General features: G+C 63.7%; 1 protein-coding gene and 1 long non-coding RNA gene across 5 annotated transcripts in view; one reads left to right on the top strand and one right to left on the bottom strand.

Moving 5' to 3' along the window:
- Positions 1 to 24407, top strand: part of APC2 (APC regulator of WNT signaling pathway 2) — a 28211-nt gene extending 3804 nt beyond the window's left edge. For 2 of the 4 annotated variants that reach the window (XM_039465952.2, XM_039465954.2), the window contains exons 2-15: positions 2666 to 2824; positions 2928 to 3018; positions 3110 to 3290; positions 4585 to 4693; positions 4815 to 4931; positions 7060 to 7137; positions 7311 to 7409; positions 7839 to 8256; positions 8815 to 8910; positions 10968 to 11107; positions 11576 to 11653; positions 11834 to 11950; positions 12937 to 13151; positions 16386 to 24407. In XM_039465952.2, the coding sequence (XP_039321886.2) occupies positions 2666 to 2824; positions 2928 to 3018; positions 3110 to 3290; positions 4585 to 4693; positions 4815 to 4931; positions 7060 to 7137; positions 7311 to 7409; positions 7839 to 8256; positions 8815 to 8910; positions 10968 to 11107; positions 11576 to 11653; positions 11834 to 11950; positions 12937 to 13151; positions 16386 to 21462 (6975 nt within the window). In that variant the 3' untranslated portion in view covers positions 21463 to 24407. Of the gene's footprint in view, positions 1 to 6; positions 2005 to 2665; positions 2825 to 2927; positions 3019 to 3109; positions 3291 to 4584; positions 4694 to 4814; positions 4932 to 7059; positions 7138 to 7310; positions 7410 to 7838; positions 8257 to 8814; positions 8911 to 10967; positions 11108 to 11575; positions 11654 to 11833; positions 11951 to 12936; positions 13152 to 16385 lie in introns of those variants that run through there. The other 2 variants (XM_039465955.2, XM_039465953.2) reach the window with 2 other exon arrangements.
- LOC141581052 (uncharacterized) lies at positions 12188 to 21683 on the bottom strand. The gene is made up of 3 exons (XR_012513493.1): positions 21633 to 21683; positions 14064 to 14161; positions 12188 to 12225 (listed from the first exon to the last, which is right to left on the bottom strand). It is a non-coding gene; the product is annotated as an uncharacterized LOC141581052 (long non-coding RNA).
- Positions 24408 to 25829: the final 1422 nt, after the last annotated feature.

Genomic DNA, 25829 nt, shown 5'->3' with positions numbered 1-25829 from the left:
TCTGTCCTCGGGGTGGAGGGCAGGGGGCGCGAGCTCCGCCTCGCGTCGAGGTTTCCATCGCCCATCAGACTCTGGCCCCTCCATTTCCCCAGGGTGGGAGCTGGAGGGGAAACTGAGTCCCGGTGGGTTGAGCGTCAGCGTCTCTGCATCCGGTCCTGCCCACACACCCACTCGCGGGCTTCAACATCCGGACCTCCTGGAGGTGATCGGAGGGAGGGATGGACAGGCCTCAGGACGGGCCTGCTGTGTGTCTTAGTGGGTGTTGCTGCACCTCTCTGGGCATCAGTTTCCCCCTCTGGAAAGAGGGGGTTCGGATTAAAGGAAGGAGATGGGCCCCTTTGGGCCTGGCTTCCCACCCCTGGGTCTCCCTTCTCTGAAATGCAGCCACTCCCCTCTCAATACGACCAGCCCCCAGCTATGGTGCCTTCAGGGAGTGATCTCTCAGGAAGGCCTCCGGGAGGCTACACGATGCAACCTGGGCGTGAAAGGCAGGCAGGAGGGCTTCCTGGAAGGTGTACTGTGTGTTTACTGGGCAGGAGTTAGAAAAGGTGATCTGGCCAGGGCAACTGCACATGCAAAGGCCTCGAGAAGAGAGCCTCCAGTTTCCAAGTGACTCGTGGTGTGCATGGAGGAGTTAGAGCTTATCCTGAGGGCACTGGGGAGCCATGGGAGGTGTTTGAGCAGGGGAGTAATGAGAGCTGACTTGTGACATTTAAGGCTCCCTCTGGCTGTGCACGAGGGATTGTGGGAGGCCAGAAAGAGGCTGATCGGAATGTCCCAACAGAGGGGTGTCAGGAGCTGGGGGAGGCACGATCCGCTGGGCAGAGCTTGGAGGGACCAGCTCAGTCTAATGAGGATCCAGAAGTGACCACCTAGTGTGGGGAGAGGGAAGGTGTCCGGGGCTTGACTGGGGCCAGCTGAGAAGAGCCATGCAGGGGAGGCCTGGGTTTGGGGAGCAGGAGGGAGATGCGTGTTGCTTTGCATTTCATCTGCTCTTCCTGCCTGGCTGGGCATGGCATGGTGACCTCAGCTGGAACATGGGGCTCCAGTCAGACCCCAGGGTCTCCCTGCATATGGCTGCCAACCCCAGGCCTGATCCCCAGTGGAGACCCCAACAGCCTTGGACATCAGCATATCAGAATGGGAGGTGACAGCTGTGGTCCTCAGGCTGCCAGCCTCTGCCACCTGATTTCCAGTCCCTATGCCCCTCCCACCCTGCCCTTGCCCACTTCTGCCCTGCGGGTTTCTCAGAGGGGCAGCCGGAGGTCGGAGCTGGGTGGGTGTTGGGCCTCCAGCCTGGACTTCCAGCGCCTCCCAGGCAGGGTCTGGGTGCCAGTGATGTCGTGTTCCCTTCCTTACTGGGTCAGTGTCACAGGGCCTCGGTTTCTCCCTCTGGGAACAGCCGACTGGTGGTCCCTAAGACTCAGGACAGACCAGGAATGAGCCACATGACACGGTGAGGCACACACTGGGTCCCCTCAGCAGGCGGGGACAGCCTGACTCCGTCCTCCCACCTGGGACTGAGCCCCCTCCCCTACTCCTGTCCCAGCTGTGTCCCTGGTGACATCCAGGTGGGAGGGGAGGGGATGGGGGGGCACCTGGGGTTCAGAAAATGAATGACAGGTGAATACATGTGTGTGGCCAGGTGGAGGAGGGAGGGGAGGAGCAGGTGGGCCGGACAGGGCCGGTGTGAGGAGGGGGCTCAGGCTGGCAGGGGGAGGTGGCAGAGCATGGGCTGCCATTGGTGCATCTGAGACAAAGGCGGAGGGAGGAGGCGAGCACTGATGGGAAAGGAACAAAGAGGGAAGGGGGGCGTGAGGGGGGCTCAGGCGGGAGGGCCGAGCCAAGGGAGGAGGCCCTGGCCAGCTAGACAGAGGGAGGAGGCCAGGCTGGAGCCAGAAGGCAGCCAGAGGCACAAAGAAGCTAGTGGCACTGGCACAGCCAAGGGATGGGGCAGCCAGCCGGGGCCAGCTGAAGGCTGCACGGAGGGTTCGGGCCACGCAGGTAGCCACCCTGAGCCCAGCCGGCGATGGAGGGGGCGTGGGGCTGCTGGGGCAATGGTGGTGGGCTGTGGTTCATCCGTCCGGCCATTTCTGCACATCTTGGGTGTCACCCGCTGACCTTCATGGTGTTTTTATTGTCCATCGGCAGGGCCTGCTGGTGGTCTGTCTGCCCAGCGTGTCTGGCTGTCAGTCTCTAGGCAGGCTATGCTTTTGTGGGGGAGGGTCCTGTCTGTCTGTCTGTCTGTCTGTCGCCCTCTCTGGCTGTGAGCCTGGGGGTGCTGTGCTGGCCAGTGGGCCCACTATGTTAGGCGGTCCCAGCTGCCTGTGTGTTTGTTGGGCGAGCTGTCAGGATGTGTCCTAGAGGCTGGGAAGGAGAGGCCGTCTGTCTGTCGGTCGGCTGGTCAGTTGGACGTTCAGGTGTCTGTACGTGGCCCCTTTGTCTCCCATCTGGGCCACCTGTCTAACTTCACCTGCCCCTCTGTGCCCCAGATTCCTGGACAGCACCACCTGGGCCTGTTACTGATCCACACCAGTGACTCCTGCCTGGGAATCCCAACCCAGGATCAGGCAGGAGGGCCGGGCCTTAGGTCAGGGGCCATCCGGAAGAGATCACGGCACCCTCCCCAGACCCTCAGCTGAACCCTCTGACCCTGTGATTCCAGACGCTGCAGGAGCTGAAGATGACGAGCTCCGTGGCATCCTACGAGCAGCTGGTGCGGCAGGTGGAGGCCTTGAAGGCTGAGAACAGCCACCTGAGGCAGGAGCTCCGGGACAACTCCAGCCACCTGTCCAAGCTGCAGACAGAGACGTCGGGCATGAAGGTGGGGCCCTGCATGGAGGAGGTGGCTCAGGTCCCAGGAGGTAGCCTCCGGCAGCCCAGTGCAGTGGCCAATGCCTCCCCACCTTTTCCCCCCGCCCCTGCAGGAAGTCTTGAAGCATCTACAGGGGAAGCTGGAGCAGGAGGCCCGAGTGTTGGTGTCCTCGGGACAGACGGAGGTGCTAGAGCAGCTGAAGGGTGAGCACTGGGGCCACGCCCGGAGGGAGCGAGGGAGGCTGCGGGGAGAGGCAGGCAGGGCCGCTGACCTCCGCCCTCTCTGCCCATCCAGCCCTGCAGATGGACATCACCAGCCTGTACAACCTCAAATTCCAGCCGCCCGCCCTGGGCCCGGAGCCTGCCGCCCGGACCCCGGAGGGCAGCCCGGTACATGGCCCCGGGCCCTCTAAAGACAGCTTTGGGGAGCTGAGCCGGGCCACCATCCGGCTGCTGGAGGAACTGGACCGGGAACGGTGAGCGCACGTGGGACCCGGGCCTTGGTCAGCCAGCGCATGACTCCGCCCCCGGCGGGCTCTGCCCTCTAATTCGTCTACTCTCATATGGCTCCGCCCACACCCCCACACGCCCCACCCACTCGCATATGGTACCGCCCACCGAGCAAACCCCGCCCACCTCGAAGCCTCTTCCGCACGTGGCTCTCCGCCCCCTCTACGGCCTGGCTGACCACAGCGGGGGTGCAAAGAGGATGGGGGAGGTTCCTGGCTGAGAGAAAGGCTCCTTGGCGACGTCCCCAGGGGTCCGGGACATGCAGGCGTCGCCAGGGACCAGGCTGTGTCCAGTGCCAGGGTTCAGCCAGGCCTGGAGCCAGAGGGGCTCAAAGCAGTCTTTGTAGAGAGCGAGCTGTGACCCAAGAAACATGGGCTGAGGGCCAGCAGAGGGCGGCAGGGTCCAGGCACCCTGTGCTGCTCAGCCCGGTCGTGTGGGGTCGGCCGGGGCCGCTGCAAGAGCAGCATGGAGTTGTCTGTGCTCTGCTGTGGGATCTCACTCAGCTCCCCTAAACCCTCCCAGTCTGACTCCTGCCCTGTAAAATGGGAGTGGCCGTGTCTCCCACACGCGGTTAAGGGACATCTCTGTTGCACCTGGGGCACTTTGAGCCTGAAGCTGCTTTGTAAGCTGGAGGGAGGTGAGCAAGTATGGGAAAAGTGTTCGAGGCAGAACAGGCTCCCTCAGTCTATCTTCAAGGATGAGAATTTCCAAAGGAATTGCTTTCTCCTTTTTTTTTTTTGAGACGGAGTTTTATTCTTGTTGCCCAGGCTAGAGTGCAATGGTGGGATCTTGGCTAACCACAACCTCCGCCTCCCGTGTTCAAGCAATTCTCCTCCCTCAGCCTCCCGAGTAGCTGGGATTACAGACGTGAACCACCATGCCCGTCTAATTTTGTGTTTTTAGTAGAGATGGGGTTTCTCCATGTTGGCCAGGCTGGTCTGGAACTCCCGACCTCAGGTGATCTGCTCACCTTGACCTCCCAAAGTGCTGGGATGACCGGCTATTTAAAAAATCATTTTCTTTTTAGAGAGGGGTTCTGGCTATGTTGCCCAGACTGCTTTCTCTCCTTTGAGTTAATTGTTTGCATCCGCCAGTTAATTTCAGCACCCCCTGCTTACCCCAGCGCGGGGAGTGCTACGGGAAAGACATTGCCTTGCTGCCTGCTAGACTTGGCATACAGTGAGCGCCAACAAGTGATGACGGACATCAGAATAAACATCACATATACACGGGGCCGCCCTCCCTGACCTTCTCCCCCAGGTGTTTCCTGCTGAATGAGATTGAGAAGGAGGAGAAGGAGAAGCTCTGGTACTACTCTCAGCTGCAGGGCCTGTCCAAGCGCCTGGACGAGCTGCCGCACGTGGAGACAGTGAGAGAGCTGGGGAGCCAGGGGGCAGCGCGCCCGAGCCACCCCGGGTTCGGGAAGCGGCGTGGGGAGGAACGGGACCCAACCCCGGCGCTCCTCACTGTGGCCCTCCCGCTCTCCCCAGCAGTTCTCGATGCAGATGGACCTGATACGGCAGCAGCTGGAGTTCGAGGCCCAGCACATCCGCTCGCTGATGGAGGAGCGCTTTGGCACCTCGGACGAGATGGTGCAGCGGGCGCAGGTGCGGCGGTAGGCGGGGTCCTGTGCCGGTGGGCGACTCGGAATGCCGAGATTATCATGGGCGGGGGCTGGGGTAATGGGAGGAGCTTTAGGCCTCCTGGGTTGGAGGGGTCTGGTTCCGGAGGCGGGACCAGAAGCTGGAGGTGTTGGTGGGTGCCCAGAGGCGGCTCAGGGCACAGCCTGAGCACAAGGGTGGTGCGATGGGACAGTGGCTGGTGGCGTGGCCTGTGGGCCGGCCAGATGGGGGGGGATAGGTGGGGCCTAGAAGGACGAGGTCTAGGTTCTGGGTGGAGCCCAAGTGAGACGTGGGAGGAGTCAGAGCCTGGGATGGGCTAGATAGGGTGGGGGCTAGAATGATAAAGCAGGGCTTTAGACAGTGGGTGGGGTCATATCTTAGGGGGCAGGGCTTAGGGTGCACGCAGGGCTGGATCAGGGAGGAGGCAGAGTCAGTGTCCAGGGCGAGGTCATCCCAGGAAGAGGCAGGGTCAGAGCCCAGGATGAAGTCTTTCCAGGTGGGGTTATCCAAGGGAGAGGCAGGGTTGGGGCCCAGGGCAGGGTCATCCCAGGGAGGTGGGGTCAGAGCTCAGGACGGGGGTCATCCCAGGCAGAAGGCGTGGTCAGAGCTCGGTGGGGTGGGGGGGGCGTCATCCCGGGGAGAGGCAAGATCAGAGCCCAGGGTGGGGTCATCCCGGGGAGAAGGTGGGATCTGAGTCGGGGGCGGGGTCGTCCCAGGGAGGGGCGGGGTCGGAGCCGGGGGCGGGGCCATCCCAGGGAGAGGCGGGGTCGGAGCCGAGGGTGGGGTCATCGAGGCAGAAGGCAGGGTCAGAGCCAGGGGTGGGGTTATCCGAGGCAGAAGGCGGGGTCAGAGCCCAGGGCGGGGTTGGAGCCGAGGGCGGAGTCATCGAGGCTGAAGGCGGGGTCAGAGCCAGGGGTGGGGATCACCCGAGGCAGAAGGCGGGGTCAGAGCCGGGGGCGGGGTCACCCAAGGCAGAAGGCGGGGTCAGAGCCCACGGCGGGGTCATCGAGGCAGAAGGCGGGGTCAGAGCTAGGGGTGGGGTCACCCGAGGCAGAAGGCGGGGTCAGAGCCGGGGGCGGGGTCATCGCAGGGAGAGGCGGGGTCGGAGCCTAGGGCACGGTCATCCGAGGCAGAAGGCGGGGTCGGAGCCGAGGGTGGGGTCATCGAGGCAGAAGGCGGGGTCAGAGCCAGGGGCGGGGTCATCAGAGGCAGAAGGTGGGGCCGGATCCCACGGCGGGGTTGGAGCCCAGGGCGGGGTCATTGCAGAAGGCGGTGTTAGAGCCTGGGGCGGGGTCAGAGCCCAGGGCGGGGTCATCCCAGGGAGAGGTGAGGTTAGAGCAGGGGCGGGGTCATCCGGGGCAGAAGGCAGGGTCATCCCAGGGAGAGGCGGGGTTGGAGCGGGGGCGGGGTCATCGAAGGCAGTAGGCAGGGTCAGAGCCAGGGGCGGGGCCATCCCAGGGAGAGGCGGGGTCGGAGCTGAGAGGTCATTGAGGCAGAAGGTGGAGTCAGAGCCAGGGGTGGGGTCATCTGAGGCAGAAGGCGGGGTCAGAGCCGGGGGCGGGGTCATCCGAGGCAGAAGGCGGGGTCAGAACCCGGGGCGGCGGGGTCGTCCCAGGGAGAGGTGGGGTCATTGAGACAGAAGGCCAGGTCAGAGCCGGGGGCGGGGTCAAAGCCAGGGGTGGGGTCATCCGAGGCAGAAGGCAGGGTGAGAGCCAGGGGCGGGGCCATCCCAGGGAGAGGCGGGGTCGGAGCCGAGAGTGGGGTCATCGAGGCAGAAGGCGGGGTCAGAGCCAGGGGCGGGGTCATCCCAGGGAGAGGCAGGGTTGGAGACGGGGGCGGTGCCATCTGAGGCCAAAGGTGGAGTAGGAGCTGGGAGCGGAGTCATCCCAGGGAGAAGGCGGGGTCGGAGCTGGGGGCGGGGTCATCTGAGGCAGAAGGCGGGGTCGGAGCCGGGGGCGGAGTCATCCCAGGGAGAAGGGATCCGAGTTGGGGGCAGTCATCCGAGGCAGAAGGTGGGGTCGGAGCCGGGGGTGGAGTCATCTGAGGCAGAAGGCGGGGTTGGAGCTGGGGGCGGGGTCAGTCCCAGCCCTAGCCCTGATGTTCTCCTGAGCAGATCCGTGCCTCACGCCTGGAGCAGATTGACAAGGAGCTGCTGGAGGCACAGGACCGAGTGCAGCAGACGGAGCCCCAGGTACTGGGTGGCGCGGAGTCAGGGCCCAGGGGTGGTGTCGGCCCAGATAGAACAGGACTCCTAGGGTCCTGCCTGCCCCCACCCACATCATGGGCGAGCAGCTAGCATCGGCAAATTGGGTGCTTTTTGGGGTGCTCTTGGACTGTACCCCTGAGCCTGGTGCTCTCTGGCAGGCCTTGCTGGCGGTGAAGTCGGTGCCGGTGGACGAGGATCCCGAGACAGAGGTCCCCACACACCCAGAAGATGGCACCCCTCAGCCAGGCAACAGCAAGGTGAGAGGGAGGGTCTACCGTGAGGTGGGAGTCGGTTGTCTGGGTTGAGGAGGATCGGACCTGCGTCCCTGTCAGTTGTGGTGCCCTCCCATGCCTCCATCCAGCACCACCTCGGGTGTAGGAAAGCCCCCCTGGAGTGCAGCTCATGAAGAAGCTGGGGGCCTGGCGATGTTGATGGGGAAACGCGTCCCGTAGCTGGGGCCAGGGCGCACCGTAGACATCCCTGTAGAGGCCCTTGGCTGTGCACGGCCACCCTAGGAATGCCGAGTAAGGGGGGTTAGCCGCCTCCCTGGTCCCCGATCCGTCCCCCAGGTGTGCATGGGGCTGCACTTGGGGTGGGACAGGGACAGGGCTCCGACCAGGTTTCCAGATGTCCGGCGGCAGGTGAGGTACCCCACCCTGACCGTGACCCTCCCCTCCCCCCACCAGGTGGAGGTGGTCTTCTGGCTCTTGTCCATGTTGGCGACACGCGACCAGGAGGATACGGCGCGCACGCTGCTGGCCATGTCCAGCTCGCCGGAGAGCTGCGTGGCCATGCGCCGCTCGGGCTGCCTGCCGCTGCTGCTGCAAATCCTCCACGGCACCGGCACCGAGGCCGGGGGTCGCGCCGGGGCTCCAGGGGCACCGGGCGCCAAGGACGCACGCATGCGTGCCAATGCGGCGCTGCACAACATCGTCTTCTCGCAGCCGGACCAGGGGCTGGCGCGCAAGGAGATGCGCGTCCTGCACGTGCTGGAGCAGATCCGCGCCTACTGCGAGACGTGCTGGGACTGGCTGCAGGCCCGGGAGGGCGGGCCCGAGGGAGGGGGAGGCGGAGGCGGCGGCGGCGGCGGCGGCGCCAGTGGCGGTGAGTGCCTGGCCTTGGGGTGGGGGTGGGGGTGGGGGTGGGGGTGGGGGTGGGGGGCGCCTGCGCGGTTAAGGCGCAGCCAGGACTTCCCCTGGGGATGGGGCGCCTGAAACCTGCTGCCTTCTGGAGTTGGAGGCAGTTGACCTCAACGTTAATACAAGGCTGGGCGCGGTGACTCTCACTCCAGTAATCCCAGCACTTTGGGAGGCTGAAGCAGAATTGCTTGAGCCCAAGAATTTGAGGCTGCAGTGATCCGAGATCACGCCACTGCACTCCAGCCTGGGCAACAGAGGGAGGCCTTGTCTCAGAATTTTGATTTTTTAAAAAGGACAGGGGCACAGCTAAAAGGTGAGCTCCAGGAACTGCCTCACGTCCCTTCCCAAGCTGAGTGAAGGAGGCCACCCCTTCATCCCATCTTAGAGAGGCTGGGAAAGGAAGTCTCAGCTCTGCAGCCGTTTGCAAAGCTCCTGGGATTCTTCAGGTTTGGGGGGGTGACTCCTGGGAGTCACCTGAGACATTTCTCAGGAACGGGGGGCTGATCTGGTCCCTTTCCCACAGCCCCGGTCCCCATCGAGCCACAGATCTGCCAGGCCACCTGTGCAGTGATGAAGCTGTCCTTTGACGAGGAATACCGCCGTGCCATGAACGAGTTAGGTGAGTGCCCCTGCCCCTCTGGGGAGCCGCCCTCCAGGCCCCCTGGTGTCTCCGCAGCTGCTAAGGGACATACTCCCTGGAGTCACCGAGCACCTGTTGTGAGTGGACCGTCATTCTGGGCCCACCGTCCCCATGAGCTGCCTGTGGCCTCCCCGTTTGGTTCAAGGCCTCTGGGGGCGGCTTTCAGCCATAGTTTCCCTGGGGCTCAGAACAGGGAACAGCAAAGATACAAGACAGGCACAGAATAGGAACTGTGGGTGGTGTTTTATGTTTGGGGACATAACCTTCTCTTTGTCTATATAACAGTAATGGAGGCAGGATAAGGCTGCTCACAACTGTAATCCCAGCACTCTGGGAGGCTGAGGCAGGAGGATCACTTTAGCCCAGGAGTTTGAGACCAGGCTGGGCAACATAGTAAGACCCCACCACTATAAAAAAAAATAAAATAGGCCGGGCGCGGTGGCTCAAGCCTGTAATCCCAGCACTTTGGGAGGCCGAGGCGGGTGGATCACAAGGTCGAGAGATCGAGACCATCTTGGTCAACATGGTGAAACCCCGTCTCTACTAAAAATACAAAAAAAAATAGCTGGGCATGGTGGTGCGTGCCTGTAATCCCAGCTACTCAGGAGGCCGAGACAGGAGAATTGCCTGAACCCAGGAGGCGGAGGTTGCGGTGAGCCGAGATCGCGCCATTGCACTCCAGCCTGGGTAACAAGAGCGAAACTCCGTCTCAAAAAAAAAAATAAATAAATAAAATAAAATAAAATAAAATAAAATAAAATAACTAGTCCCAGCTACGAGGCTGAGGTGGGAGGAGCTCTTGAGCTCAGGAGGTCAAAGGTGCCATGAGCTATGATCGTGCCACTACATTCCAGACTGGGCAGCAGAGGCAGACCCTGTCTCAAAAACAAAAAATCTTCAGAGCCGTAACTTTTTTTCAAATAATTTTTTATAGAGATGGGGGTTTCAGCAAGTTGGCCAGGCTGTGCGCGAACTCCTGACATCAGGTGATCCACCCACCTCGGCCTCCCAAAAGTGCTAGGATTACAGGCATGAGCCACTGCGCCCGGCCAACTTTTGGTTTTTTTTTTGAGAGAGTCTCACTCTGTCGCCCAGACTAGAGTGCAATGGTGTGATCTCGGCTCACTGCAACCTCCACCTCCCAAGTTCAAGCGGTACTCCTGCCTCAGCCTCCTGAGTAGCTATAGGTGCCCACCACCATGCCTGGCTAATTTTTGTAATTTTAGTAGAGACAGGGTTTTGCCAGGTTGGTCAGCTGGTCTCAAACTCCTGACCTCAGGTGATCTGCCCGCCTTGGCCTCCCAAAGTGCTGGGATCACGGGCGTGAGCCACTGTGCCTGGTAACTTTTTGTCTTCACAAATTCAAACTCTGTCCCCGTGAAATATTTGCTGCCCATCCTATCCCCAGCGCCTGGCAGTACCCTGTCCCCGTGAATCTGATGGCTCTAGACCTCCTAGGGGTGGAATTACCCAGGATTTGTTCGTTCATACCTGGCTTCTCCCACGGAGCGTGATGTCCTCAAGGGGCACCCACGTCATAGTCTGTGTCAAGAGGTTGGCTCCTTTATTTTAAGATGGAGTCTTGCTCTGTCGCCCAGGCTGGAGTGCAGTGGCGCGGTCTCGGCTCACTGTAGCCTGTGCCTCCTGGGTCAAGCGATTCTCCTGGGGACACAGCTCTCCATCTGATGGTCTTGCCGGGGATTATTGGGGGACTCAGGGGTCTTCCCTAAGGCACCTATCACACAGGGCAGGGAAGAGCATTCCAGGCAGGGGGAGCGGCTGCAGAGGGCCAGCGGCTGGAGGAAGTGTGAGCCAGGCTGAGGGCTGCAGGAGGCGGGGGTGGCAGTCACAGGGCAACGGGGGTACCCCCGGTGGGTTTGGCAGCAGGGTGAGACCATACCAGCTCCTGGAGGAGGGCTCAGAGTTAAGCCTGGAAGGGGGACTTGAGAGGGCAGGTCTGGGGTAGGAAGGGCGTCTGGGCAGGGGTGCAAGGCAGGGTGTCCCCGCCGTTTACCAACCTCACTGGGTCCCCACAGGCGGGCTGCAGGCCGTGGCGGAGCTGCTGCAGGTCGACTACGAGATGCACAAGATGACCCGGGACCCGCTGAACCTGGCGCTGCGCCGCTACGCGGGCATGACCCTTACCAACCTCACTTTCGGGGACGTGGCCAACAAGGTACCTGGGGCAGCGGGTGGTGCGGCTGGTGCGCTCCTCATCCCGGCTTGCGGGGGCAAGCGGAGCCGCCTTCTAGCTCATCCTGGCTTTGAAACAGCCTGGGAGCTGGGGCCAAATTGTCCCTAACTTACAGACAGGTAGACTGAGGCCCAGAGTGAGGTTGGGGGGGCGGTGGGGGCCCGTGCTGAACTTCCTCCACCCAGCCGTGTCCTCACAGCTGCCCTGCTGCTGCCTCTGCAGAAAACGGGCCTCATCTTAGAGGGGGCCTCTGGGCCCCGGAGGCTATGTGTCCGTCCCGGTTGGGGCCTCAGCTTCCTGACCTGAGCATGGGCTAACCCTCCCCTGCGGCGCTCAGGTCCAGCAGGGTTCCAGGTTTGCAGCTGTAGCACGCAGACAGGGCTGGAAGGTGGTAAGGGGCGTGGTCTCCTTGCTCCACCCCGTGACCCTGGCTGTGTCACCCCCTCACAGGCCACACTGTGTGCGCGCCGGGGCTGCATGGAGGCCATCGTGGCCCAGCTGGCCTCAGACAGTGAGGAGCTCCACCAGGTACAGGGCGCTGGACGGCCTTCCATGGCATCCCTGTTGGGCACGGGCCCCTCCCCAGGGTGTGATGGACTGGTGGGGGGTGGGGGGGTCCCGCCCGACTCTATGCAGCCTGACACTTGCTGGGGGGTCTGGGGGGGCCTGGACCCTAGTCCCACCACACCTGCCCCTCATCCTGCCCAGGTGGTGTCCAGCATCCTCCGCAACCTCTCCTGGCGGGCCGACATCAACAGCAAGAAGGTGCTGAGGGAGGCGGGCAGTGTGGCCGCCCTGGTGCAGTGTGTCCTACGGGCCACCAAGGTGGGCACCTGGTGGGGAGCAGGGGTTGAGGGAGGGGAACAGCCACGGTTCTTCAGTCACTGGGTAGGGAGACAATGGCGGCAAGGGGTGAGCTTTCCGACTTGGGAGGAAATCAAGTTGAACAACTCACTGCTTAGCAGGTGGTCCAGCCTCAGGTGGGCGGCGTCTCCCTCTTCGTGTCACTGCTCTCTGAGAGTGAGTGTAAGCTGGGCGCGGTGGCTCACTTGACATCAGGAGTTCTAGACCAGTTTGGCCAACATAGTCAAATCCTGTCTCTATGAGAAGAAAAAAAATCAGCCAGGCGTGGTGGCGGGCGCCTGTAATCCCAGCTACTCAGGAGGGTGAGGCAGAAGAATCGCTTGAACCCGGGAGACTGAGGTTGCAGTGAGCTGAGATCTCACCACTGCACTCCAGCCTGGGCCACAGAGCAAGGCTGCATCTCAAAGAAAAACCTCACTGATGATGGGCAAGCTCGGTGGCTCACGCCTGTAATCCCAGCACCTTGGGAGGCCAAGGCAGGAGGATCACCTGAGGTCAGGAGTTCAAGACCACCCTGCTCAACATGGTGAAACCCCCGTCTCTACAAAAAATACAAAAAAAATGGCTGCTGGTGGTGGCGTGCGCCTGTAATCCCAGCTACTCAGGAGGCTAAGGCAGGAGAATCACTTGAACCCGGGAGGCAGAGGTTGTGGTGAGCCAAGATCCCGCCGCTGCACTCCAGCCTGGGCAACGAGAGCGAAGTCCATCTCAAAAAATAAAAAATAAAACAGGCCGGGCATGGTGGCTCACGCCTGTAATCCAAGCACTTGGGAGGCCAAGGTGGGCGATCACCTGAGGTCGGGAGTTCAAGACCAGCCTGACCAACATGGTGAAACCCCATCTTTAAAAAAAAAAAAAACAACAACAAAAATCTCACTGTAAAGCCGGTGGGAGCCTTTCCTCCCGCCCCACTCAGGCCCTGATCTGCCCCTCCCGCCCCCGCCCAGGAGTCCACTCTGAAGAGCGTGCTCAGTGCCCTGTGGAACCTGTCTGCGCACAGCACGGAGAACAAGGCGGCCATCTGCCAGGTGGACGGTGCCCTGGGCTTCCTGGTGAGCACCCTGACCTACAAGTGCCAGAGCAACTCGCTGGCCATCATCGAGAGCGGTGGTGGCATCCTGCGCAACGTGTCCAGCCTAATTGCCACCCGCGAGGACTACAGGTTAGCCCCCACCCAGGCAGCCGCGCTGGGGGCGGGCGGGTGGGCGCGGAGGGTCTGGGATGGGCACTGTCCTCCTGTGAATGGACGGTCCTAAGGCTTCCTAGGGACTGCTATTTTCAGCATAATTAGGCCCCAAATCCTGCATGAGATCCACCAAATGCAGATGACATTAAAAATGACTTCAGGCTGGCCGGGATGCCTCACGCCCGGAATGCCAGCCCTTGGGAGGCAGGAGGATCACCAGAGCCCAAGAGTTCGAGACCAGCCTGGCCAACATAGTGAGACCCCTGTCTCTACTTGAAATATACACCAGGCACAGTGGCTCACGCCTGTAATCCCAGCATTTTGGGAGGCCGAAGTGGGTGGATCACGAGGTCAGGAGATCGAGACCATCCTGGTCAACAAGGTGAAACCCCGTCTCTACTAAAAATACAAAAATTAGCTGGGCATGGTGGTGTGTGCCTGTAATCCCAGCTACTCGGGAGGCTGAGGCAGGAGAATTGCCTGAACCCAGGAGGCGGAGGTTGCGGTGAGCCGAGATCGCGCCATTGCACTCCAGCCTGGGTAACAAAAAAAAAAAGAAAGAAAGAAATACACCAGGCGCGGTGGCTCACGCCTGTAATACCAGCCAGTTGGGACGCTGAGGCAGGAGAGTCACTGGAACTTGGGAGGTGGAGGTTTCACAAAGCCGCGATCACACCATAGCATTCCAACGAGCGAAACTCCATGCCCCATCTCCTCCCCCCACAAAAAAAATAGCTGGGCACGATGGTTCATGCCTGTAATCTCAGCACTTTGGGAGGCTGAGGCAGGTGAATGACCTGAGGTTGGGAGTTTGAGACCAGCCTGACCAACATGGAGAAACTTGTCTCTATTAAAAATACAAAATTAGCCGGGCATGGTGGCACATACCTGTAATCCCAGCTACTCGGGAGGCTGAGGCAGGAGGATCGCTTGAACCTGGGAGGCGGAGGTTCCGGTGAGCTGAGATCTCACCATTGCACTCCAGCCTGGGCGACAAGAGTGAAACTCTATCTCAAGCAAGAAAGGAAAGAGGGCCGGGCGCGGTGGCTCAAGCCTGTAATCCCAGCACTTTGGGAGGCCGAGGTGGGTGGATCACGAGGTCGAGAGATCGAGACCAACCTGGTCAACATGGTGAAACCCCGTCTCTACTAAAAATACAAAAAATTAGCTGGGCATGGTGGCTCGTGCCTGTAATCCCAGCTACTCAGGAGGCTGAGGCAGGAGAATTGCCTGAACCCAGGAGGCGGAGGTTGCGGTGAGCCGAGATCGCGCCATTGCACTTCAGCCTGGGTAACAAGAGCGAAACTCCATCTCAAAAAAAAAAAAAAAGAAAGGAAAGAAAAAAAAATTAGCTGGGCTTGGCGTGCGCCTGAAGTTCCAGCTACTGGAGAGGCTGAGGTGGAAGGATGGCTTGATACAGGAGGTTGAGGCTCTAGTGAGCTGTGATCGCGCTAATGCACTCCAGCCTGGGTGACAGGAGTGAGACCCCATCTCAAATTTATTTTAAATCATATTGATATAATTGTCTTCCTTAAAATATTTACTATTAATGAGGAATATTTATGAAAATAAAATATTTTTTTGTTGTTTTTTCAGACAGTCTCACTCTGTCTCCAGGTACCAGGCTGGAGTGCAATGGCGCAAACTCGGCTCACCACAACCTCCGCCTCCTGGGTTCAGGCAATTCCAGTGCCTCAGCCTCCTAAGTAGCTGTGACTACAGGCGTGCACCACCACGCCGAGCTTATTTTCATATTTTAGTAGGGACGGGGTTTCACTATGTTGGCCAGGTTGGTCTCCATCTCTTGACCTCGTGATCCACCCGCCGCGGCCTCCCAAAATGCTGGGATTAAAAAATACTTTTAATTGAAAAGTACATTCCAAATATTGCATGGCTATATTTCTACTAAAAATTAACTTATTGGCCGGGCGCGGTGGCTCACGCCTGTGATCCCAGCACTTTGGGAGGCTAAGGTGGGCAGGTCACCTGAGGTCAGGAGTTCAAGACCAGCCTGGCCAACATGAAGAAACCCCGTCGCTACTAAAAATACAAAAATTAGGTGGGGTGGGGGCAGGGCGTGGCACCTGTAATCCCAGCTACTTGGGAGGCTGAGGTGAGAGAATCGCTTGAACCCAGGAGGAAGAGGCTGCAGGGAGCTGAGATGGCGCCACTGCACTCCAGCCTGGGTGACAGAGCGAGACTCTGTCTTAAAAAATAACAAAAACAAACAAAAAACAAAAATCAGCCGGGCATGGTGGCACGTGCCTGTAATCCCAGCTACTCAGAAGACTGAGGCAGGAGAATCGCCTGAACCCGGGAGGTAGAGGTTACGGTGAGTCAAGATCACACCATTGCACTGCAGCCTGGGCAACAAGAGTGAAACTCCGTCTCGGGGAAAAAAAAATCATTAAAGAAGTAATATTTATTAAAATAAAAATATGTACATATTTATAAAAACACAAAACATTATTTTTAGCTGGTCATCATGGCTCATGCCTGTAATCCTAGCAGTTTGGGAGGCTGAGGCCGGAGGATCATCTGAGCCAAGGAGGTGGAGGCTGCAGTTAGCCAGGAGGCCAGCACTGCACGCCAGGCTGTGTGACAGAGGGAGACTTGTCTCAAAAAAATAGATATAGACAGAATCCATATAACTATATCCCCAGTATCACAGAGGATATATTCTTCATGCTGTTTTTTTACTTTTTTTTTTTTACTTTTTTTTTTTTGAGGCAGAGTCTTGCTCTGTCACCCAGGCTAGGGTGCAGGGGCTCGATCTCGGCTCACAGCAGCCTCCACTCCTGGGTTCAAGTGATTCTTCTGCCTCAGCCTCCTGAGTAGCTGGGACTACAGGCAGGAACCACCACGCCCGGCTAATTTTTGTTATTTTTAGTAGAGGTGGAGTTTCACCACATTGGTCAGGCTGGTCTTGAACTCCTGATCTCGGGTGATCTACCCACCTTGACCTCCCAAAGTGCTGGGATTCCAGGTGTGAACCAGTCCATCCGGACTTTTTTTAATGCCATCTCAAAAAATAAATACAATGTATTTTTAGTCTGTCTCATGCAAATTGTTAGGATACACTTATACCTAAAATCAGTCTTTCCGAAATCCAAACCTAACAAGCCGTGTTCACTTTCCCCTGGCACATCCGGCCTCCCCACCCCCGGGTGGGCAGGGGGTGGACCAGGCTGACGCGCCCTGTGCCCTCAGGCAGGTGCTCCGGGATCACAACTGTCTGCAGACGCTGCTGCAGCACCTGACCTCGCACAGCCTGACCATCGTGAGCAACGCGTGCGGCACACTCTGGAACCTGTCGGCCCGCAGCGCGCGTGACCAGGAGCTGCTGTGGGACCTGGGCGCCGTTGGCATGCTGCGGAACCTGGTGCACTCCAAACACAAGATGATCGCCATGGGCAGCGCCGCCGCCCTGCGCAACCTGCTGGCCCACCGGCCCGCCAAGCACCAGGCGGCCGCCACCGCCGTGTCCCCGGGCAGCTGCGTGCCCAGCCTGTACGTGCGCAAGCAGCGGGCGCTGGAGGCCGAACTGGACGCGCGGCACCTGGCGCAGGCGCTGGAGCACCTGGAGAAGCAGGGCCTGCCCGCCGCCGACGCTGCTGCTAAGAAGCCGCTGCCACCCCTGCGGCACCTGGACGGCCTGGCTCAAGACTATGCTTCCGACTCGGGCTGCTTTGACGACGACGACGCACCGTCATCCCTAGCTGCGGCTGCGGCCACTGCGGAGCCGGCCAGCCCCGCAGCACTGTCACTCTTTCTGGGCAGCCCCTTCCTGCAGGGGCAGGCGCTGGCCCGCACCCCGCCCACGCGCCGCGGTGGCACGGAGGCGGAGAAGGAGGCCAGTGGGGAGGCGGCCGTGGCGGCCAAGGCCAAGGCCAAGCTGGCGCTTGCAGTGGCGCGCATCGACCAGCTGGTAGAGGACATCTCCGCCCTGCACACCTCCTCCGACGACAGCTTCAGCCTCAGCTCTGGGGACCCCGGGCAGGAGGCGCCACGGGAGGGCCGTGCCCAGTCTTGCTCGCCATGCCGCGGTCCCGAGGGCGGGCGGCGGGACGCAGGCAACCGGGGACACCGGCTGCTGCGGCTCAAAGCGGCCCACGCCAGCCTCTCCAACGACAGCCTCAACAGCGGCAGTGCCAGCGACGGGTACTGCCCACGCGAGCACATGCAGCCCTGCCCGCTGGCCGCACTGGCTTCGCGCCGCGAGGACCCCAGGTGTGGGCAGCCTCGGCCCAGCCGGCTTGACCTTGACCTGCCAGGCAGCCAGGCCGAGGCCCCCGCCAGGGAGGCCGCATCCGGCGACGCCCGTGTGTGTACCATCAAGCTGTCGCCCACCTACCAGCACGTGCCGCTGCTCGAGGGTGCCACAAGGGCGGGTGTAGAGCCCCTCACGGGGACTGGGACCCTTCCAGGGGCCCGAAAGCAGGCCTGGCTGCCGGCAGACCCTCTGAGCAAGGTTCCCGAGAAGCTGGCGGCGGCCCCACTGTCCGCTGCCAGTAAGGCACTGCAGAAGCTGGTAGCGCAGGAGGCGCCGCTCTCGCTGTCCCGATGCAGCTCCCTGTCCTCGCTGTCCTCGGCAGGTCGCCCAGGCCCCAGTGAGGGGGGTGACCTGGACGACACTGACTCCTCCCTGGAGGGACTGGAGGAGGCAGGCCCCGGCGAGGCTGAGCTGGACGGTGCGTGGACAGCGCCCGGGGCTGCCTCCCTGCCCGTAGCCATCCCGGCTCCCCGGCGTAACCGAGGCCGGGGCCTGGGGGTGGAGGACGCCACGCCGTCCAGCTCGTCGGAGAACTACGTGCAGGAGACGCCACTGGTGCTCAGCCGCTGCAGCTCTGTGAGCTCGCTGGGCAGCTTCGAGAGCCCGTCCATAGCCAGCTCCATCCCCAGTGACCCCTGCAGCGGGCAGGGCAGCGGCACCATCAGCCCTAGCGAGCTGCCCGACAGCCCTGGGCAGACCATGCCGCCCAGCCGGAGCAAGACGCCGCCGCTGGCGCCCGCGCCGGCAGGTCCCCCCGAGGCCAGCCAGTTCAGCCTGCAGTGGGAGAGCTACGTGAAGCGCTTCCTGGACATTGCGGACTGCCGCGAGCGCTGCCGGCTCCCGTCGGAGCTGGACGCCGGCAGCGTGCGCTTCACCGTGGAGAAGCCGGATGAGAACTTCTCGTGCGCCTCCAGCCTCAGCGCACTGGCCCTGCACGAGCACTATGTCCAGCAGGACGTGGAGCTGCGGCTGCTGCCCTCGGCCTGCCCGGAACGCGGTGGGGGTGCGGGGGGCGCCGGCCTCCACTTCGCGGGGCACCGCCGGCGGGAAGAGGGGCCGGCGCCCACGGGCTCTCGACCCCGCGGGGCCGCGGACCAGGAGCTGGAGCTGCTGCGGGAGTGCCTGGGGGCCGCCGTGCCTGCCCGGCTGCGCAAGGTGGCCTCCGCGCTGGTGCCAGGTCGCCGCGCGCTGCCCGTGCCCGTCTACATGTTGGTGCCCGCTCCGGCCCCGGCCCGGGCCCAGGAGGACGACTCCTGCACCGACTCCGCGGAGGGCACGCCGGTCAACTTCTCCAGCGCCGCCTCCCTCAGCGACGAAACGCTGCAGGGACCCCCCAGAGACCAGCCTGGGGGACCAGCGGGCAGGCAGAGACCCACCAGCCGCCCCACCTCGGCCAAGCAGCCCGGGGGGCACCGGCACAAGGCGGGAGGCGCCGGCCGCAGCGCGGAGCAGGCCCAGGGTGCGGGCAAGAACCGAGCAGGGCTGGAGCTGCCCCTGGGCCGGCCCCCGAGCACCCCCGCATACAAGGACGGCGCAAAGCCCAGCCGGACCCGCGGGGATGGGGCACTCCAGTCGCTGTGCCTCACGACGCCCACGGAGGAGGCCGTGTACTGCTTTTACGGCAATGACTCCGACGAGGAGCCCCCGGCGGCCGCACCAACGCCCATTCACCGGCGCGCATCGGCCATTCCCCGCGCGCTCACGCGGGAGCGCCCGCACGGTCGGGAGGCCCACGCCCCGTCCAAGGCAGCACCGTCTGCCCTGCCGCCCGCCCGGGCCCAGCCCAGCCTCATCGCAGACGAGACCCCGCCCTGCTACTCCCTGAGCTCCTCGGCCAGCTCCCTCAGTGAGCCCGAGCCCCCGGAGACATCGGCGCCGCCGGCCGGCCGGCCACGAGACAGGGAGCCTTCGATCACCAAGGACCCGGGCCCGGGAGGCAGCCTTGACAGCTCGCCTAGCCCTCGGGCCGCGGAGGAGCTGCTGCAGCACTGCATCAGCTCGGCCCTGCCCAGACGCCGGCCTCCCGTGTCCGCCCTGCGGCGCCGCAAGCCCCGCACCACGCGGCTGGATGAGCGGCCCGCAGAGGGATCCCGGGAGCGCGGCGAGGAGGCAGCGGGCTCGGACCGGGCCTCAGACCTGGACAGCGTGGAGTGGCGAGCCATCCAGGAGGGCGCCAACTCCATCGTCACGTGGCTGCACCAGGCGGCGGCTGCCACGCGCGAGGCCTCGTCTGAGTCTGACTCTATCCTGTCCTTCGTATCTGGGCTGTCGGTGGGCTCCACCCTGCAGCCCTCCAAGCACAGGAAGGGACGACAGGCGGGGGGCGAAACCGGCAATACCCGGCGGCCAGAGAAACGGGGCACAGCCTCAGCCAAGACTAGCGGGAGCTCCCGTTCCTCTGCGGGCCCCGAGAAGCCACGTGGCACACAGAAGACCACGCCCGGGGTGCCCGCTGTGCTCCGGGGACGAACAGTCATCTATGTGCCCAGCCCAGCACCCCGGGCCCAGCCCAAAGGGACCCCCGGCCCCCGCACCACACCGCGGAAGGTGGCGCCGCCTTGCCTGGCACAGCCCGCGGCTCCAGCCAAAGTCCCCAGCCCCGGACAGCAGCGGTCAAGGAGCCTACACCGGCCCGGCAAGACCTCGGAGCTGGCGACGCTGAGCCAACCGCCCAGGAGCGCCACACCACCCGCCCGCCTCGCCAAGACCCCCTCCTCCAGCTCCTCCCAGACCTCGCCCGCCTCCCAGCCCCTGCCCAGAAAGCGCCCCCAAGTCACCCAGGCTGCCGGGCCTGTACCCGGCCCCGGGACCTCCCCAGTGCCCAAGACGCCGGCACGCACCCTGTTGGCGAAGCAGCACAAGACACAGAGGTCGCCCGTGCGGATCCCGTTCATGCAGAGGCCAGCCCGGCGGGGGCCGCCAGCGCTGGCTCGCGCAGTCCCGGAGCCGGGCCCCAGGGGCCGGGCGGGGGCCGAGGCGGGCCCGGGGACGCGCGGGGGCCGCCTGGGCCTCGTGCGCGTGGCCTCGGCCCTCTCCAGCGGCAGCGAGTCCTCCGACCGCTCCGGCTTCCGGCGACAACTGACCTTCATCAAGGAGTCGCCCGGCTTGCGGCGCCGCCGCTCGGAGCTGTCCTCGGCCGAGTCCGCGGCCTCTGCACCCCAGGGCGCCTCGCCCCGCCGCGGCCGACCCGCGCTGCCCGCCGTCTTCCTCTGCTCCTCGCGATGCGAAGAGCTCCGAACGGCGCCCCGGCAGGCCGCGGCCCCGCAGCGGCCCCCCGTGACCCGACCCGGCCCCGGCGAGCGCCCCGCCCGGCGCACCAGCTCGGAGAGCCCGTCCCGCCTGCCCGTGCGCGCGCCCGCCGCCCGGCCCGAGACGGTCAAGCGCTACGCGTCGCTGCCGCACATCAGCGTGGCCCGCAGGCCCGACAGCGCGGCCCCCGCCGCCGCCGCCGCCGCCCCCGCCCCCGCCGACGCCGCGCGCCGCAGCAGCGACGGGGAGCCCCGGCCGCTCCCCAGAGTGGCCGCGCCAGGCACGACGTGGCGGCGCATCCGAGACGAGGACGTGCCCCACATCCTTCGCAGCACGCTGCCGGCCACCGCCCTGCCCCTGCGAAGCTCCACGCCCGAGGACGCCCCGGCTGCGCCCCCGCCGCGCAAGACCAGCGACGCCGTCGTCCAGACAGAGGAGGTCGCCGCCCCCAAGACCAACTCCAGCACGTCCCCGAGCCTGGAGAGCAGGGAGCACCCCGGAGTCCCCGCCGGCGCCCCGCTCCCCCTCCTCGGCAGCGACGTGGACGGGCCAAGCCTCGCCAAGGCTCCCATCTCCGCACCCCTCGTGCACGAGGGCCTGGGGGTTGCCGTAGGGGGCTTCCCCGCCAGTCGGCACGGCTCCCCCAGCCGCTCGGCCCGAGTACCCCCCTTCAATTATGTGCCCAGCCCCATGGTGGCTGCAGCCACCACCGACTCAGCCGCGGAGAAAGCCCCGGCCACCGCCTCGGCCAGCCTCCTGGAATAGTGGCCTAGGCCGGCTTTCTGGAACGTTCTCTCCCGGCCCTGCGTCCGGGTCTGGCTGCCCCATGGGCCTGCGCCGTAGATGCCCCCCGTAGGTCGCCCCAGGGCCTCTGCCCAGCCGAGCCCCACCACCCTCTGAGCCCACGCCCAGCCCATGGGGGCTTCGCGCCTCACCGGAAGACCTTGCCTCTGTGCCGTGGGGTCGAAGTCCCGGCCGTGAGGCGCTGGCACGGGCGTCCTGGCCCAGCTCTGAGCGCGCGGCCCTTCCCCTGTCGGGAGCCGTCGCCTGACCCCGGGCGAGGGAGGGGCGGCCTCCGGGTCTGGGTCCCGGTCCGCTGCTTCCGAAGGGGTAGCACTGGGAAGGTGCCGGCGCCCGCCGCAGGTGGGGCGAGGCTGGTAGAGGGCGGCGCCTGCCAGCTGGGGGCCTCCACGGCGCGCAGGGGCGAAGCCTGTAATCGCGGCAGCCGCGGCTAATTCGCTAATGAGGGCTTTGCAGGGTTTGTTTTCATCTTCAGCCCCAGCTGCCGGAGTGCGGGGTGGGGGTGTGGCCGAGCCCCGGCGGGAAGCCCCGCCCAGACGGTGTTCAGGGAACCCTGACAGCTCCCCCGTGGAGCCGAGAGGGTGGGGGTGGGAAGGGCAGGGGCCAACAGATCCCCATGCCTGCCGCACTCCCTGGCGGAAGACTGGAAGGCAGGGGGCTGCGCACGATGGGAGAGGACCCTGGTGCGGACGGCGGGACGGCTGACATTTAGACCCCAGAGGGGATGCTGGATGCCAGCTGGGGCGACCCCAGGGGTCGCTGGGGTCAGATCGTCCCGACCTAGCCCAGCCGCCGCGGGCGAGACCAATGGGAAGGAGACTGAGGCCTTGGGCTCGGCGCCCGCGCTGGACTCTACCCAGCGGAGACTGCACTTTACGGAGACCACCACGTGTGGGCGCGGTCAGTGCCCAGGACTGCGCCGTTGCTGACGTTGTCCGCTTTCTGTTCCCTTGCGGCTCTTGATGCGTAAATCGTACGCCCTAGGACTCGGGACAGCACAGCTGGGGCGGGGGCACCGGGACTCTGGGACGAGGAGGGAGGTCCGGGGGCCTCCCCGCAGGCGAACACCTGGCTGGAGAGTATCTGGTGCCAAATGAGACGAAAGCTGGCAGAGGGGCCTGGGGGCTCAGGTGCTTCGGCCCCTGGCAGTGGAGCCTGGAGCTGGGCCTTGTGCATGGGGCGGGACTCTGGGACTGGGGCGACGCCTCGTCCTGCAGAGGGAGCCAACGACCTCTCTTCTGCAGAATCCCAGCTCGGGCAGGCGCTGCCTTCACGCGCGGATCTGCCCGGGCCGAGGGCACACGCTCACTGCCCCACGGGCCTTCTCCGGGAGGAGGGAAGCAGAGTTTGAGGGTTGGGCAGATGGAAACCCCGGCCCGGTCACGGATACCACCATCCCTCCGAACCCGTTCCCAGCATGCACGGGGCCAGCTTTCTGGCAGGAGGAGCTGTCCTCAACTCACGGCTGCTGAGTGAAGTGGACCCTAGCCTGTAACCCCAGTTAACGCTGCTCCTTCTCTGTCACGCTGCATCCTGTGCTCTGGGCCCGCGCCCTGCCTAAGTCACCGAGTGGGCACCACCAGGCAGGTGCTAGAGGTGCCAAACACTCCCCCTAAAACGCCGCGGCAGGCGAGGCTGCGCCTGTCGCGTTCTGGGCGAAGAGGAGGCCGCAGGTGCCGGAACAGAAAGCGGAGAGAATGCAGGCTGAGTGGGGCGACCTCCCACCCCCTCTTCAGGACATGGGAGGTGGGGGGGATCTAACTTGCTGTCCCCATCCATGGCTTTAGGGGGACCCTGGTGGTCTCTTCCGAGCTTTTGGAGTTGGGGATGCCAAACGTGCTCACCTTCACCCCAGTGGGCCTCGTCCCACATGGCCAGAGGGTAGGGAAACTGCAGACAACACCAGGTCGCTGGTGGCAGGGCCAGGTTGTGCAGGGACGAGGTGCGGCACGGCCCTCCCACGCACTGTGAGACCCTGGGTGGTGCTCTCCCGGCTGCGTGCCTGTTTCCCCAAGTGGGCCGTGGGGAACTCCCAGAGCTACCTCTTGGACAGGCATGGTGGCGGCGATGATAGGGGAGCCGCCTGGTGCTCACAGAACTTGAGTCTGGCTGGACCCTGCCGGTGCTGCCTCCCCTCTGACCAGCCCCGGGCACCTACTTCCTCCAAGGCTGAGCCAGAGGACAAGACCCACCTTGCCCGGCAGCAGGGTGCGCAGCATGGCTGCTGGCCCTGTCTCCCACCCTCACCCCAAGTCCTGAGCTCACTTCTGCCTTCTGCATCCCCTGCCTCCGAGGCCACAGCCACCTCAAGGCCTGGTCTTGGCTGTCTCCAGGAGGGGACAGGCAGCCAGCGGTCTCTGGACAATCAGGTCCAGGTGGGAGCAGGACCCAAATGATGCCCACCTCAAGGCTTCCATTCCATTGCGGCCCCTGCCTGCCACCCGGCTTCCCTGCACCAGGGTGACAAGGGGTCCATCTGCCCCCCAACACTCTGGGGCCAGTCCTAAGAAATGGAGGGTGTCAGGCTGCGGGGCCAGGATGCAGGGAGGGTGGAGGCGTCCTGAGGATGACAGTGACCACCACCGGCCCCCCAACACCGCCACAAGTGGGTGCTGAACTCGGGACACGTGCCCCCCAGCATGGGCCGCCCGAGCTCTGACAGCATTACCTCACCCCGCCCCAGCTGTTGCCCCAGCCCAGCCCCCACGACGCGCCTGGTCTGTCTCAGAGTCCCCTAGCCGCCGCCCCATGTTTCTATACCGGGTCTCTGCAGTGTTAAATACACGTGTAAATAGTGACAGCCTGTCCTCCCCTAAATGTAAAGCCATCTGTCCAGCGTAAGGATGACACCCCGTCAGCTGTCTGACTCCTGCACACACACCTTTAATAAACTGAGCTGTTGAATTGCCTGTCGCCGACACTGCTGCTCCTCTAACGGGCTGCAGGCTGGGGGGGGGGCGGGGGGGGCGGGGCGGGGCGGGCGGGTTCTTCACGGTCTATGTGCTGCCCCAGAATCCCTGAGAAGACCCCACCCCGGGTCAGGTCCCTGGAAGCAGAGGCAGAAAGCCGAACCTGTGAGCACAGGGTTTACTTGGGGGCACCCCCAGATGGGCAGGGGAGGCACTGGGTGAGGCCAGGAGTCTCCCCCTGGTCCCGAGGGAGGGTGGGCTCCGGGGGTGCACACACCCCAGCCAGGCGGTCCCACCCAGGTCCATTACCTGGGCAGTCACTACGGCAGGGCCCAGTGTGGGGCGGCAGCTTCAAGAGCTGGGAGAGGGACGGCCCCATGTCAAAGCCACTTTCAGGGGGCACAGCCCTGGCCCAGTGGGGACAAGGAAGGTTTTGACTGGCAGCAGCACAGGCTGCAAGGCAGGAAGGGCTGACAGGAGCCGCTCCCCTGCCCACCTTCCACCCCGGGAACCCGCCGGGACCTCCCCTGGCCAGGTGAGCAGCTCACAGGAGGGACCAGTGAGAAGCCGCTGGGGTCCGGGCTGGGTTGGGCGCCTCCCAGGCTGTGTGTGGCACGGTCCCTTCCTCTAGGGAACAAGAAACATCCTCTATGTTCCAGAAACAAAGCTGGCTGTGGGTCTGGAGAGGCCCAGGCAGCCCCAGGTCTCTGGGTCCAGCGGACGGGCCCTGCACACAGCACCGGGCTGCACTGGGCAGTGTTCCTGGGGTCACCGGCTCGCGTCCCTCCAGCTTCCAGGGCCCCAGGATGGAGCCCCTCACAGAGGCGCCATTCAGACACCACCCACAGGAAGGCGGCTATTTGCAGGGCCGGCCTCCAGGCACCTGTCCAGACTTCCACTCCAGTTGACACACAGGATGAAAAGCCCTTGGGCAAGACCCTCTGCCACCCTAGCGCCCCTTCCCCTGGGAGGGCCAGGACCTGCTCCGGCCGCCAGGGTGGCTGTGAGGCCCAGGACTCCCTGGGCTCCTGGCCGGTGACTGGGCCGCCCCAGCAACAGCAGGGCCTGGGGGCCAGCAGGCCCGGGGAGCCGGGGAGCCCGGCCAGGCCTCAGCGCTGCTGCTCCGGGTGACCCCAGCAGCCCAGGGTGGTTGTGAAGACTGACGTGACACGTGGCTGAGCCCAGAACTGGGAAGTGACATCGGGCTGGTCACTCGGGCTGCTCTGACACTGAGTGGGCACTCGCTGGACGGAATCACGGTTAACACCCTGGCCCCGACACCGGACTCAGAAGTGGACAGGCGAGTGCCCGCCCTGGGGAGGAAGGAAGAGGGGCCTACTCCCAGAGGCCCCACCTAAGGTCACGGCCACTGCACGCTGAAGGCAGGACGTCACCATCCTGTCCGGAACCCCACTGGGCCCT

Source organism: Saimiri boliviensis, chromosome 14 (genome assembly GCF_048565385.1).
Source record: "Saimiri boliviensis isolate mSaiBol1 chromosome 14, mSaiBol1.pri, whole genome shotgun sequence".
Classification (NCBI taxonomy): Eukaryota; Metazoa; Chordata; class Mammalia; order Primates; family Cebidae; genus Saimiri; species Saimiri boliviensis.
This window is presented reverse-complemented; position numbering and strand designations above follow the sequence as displayed.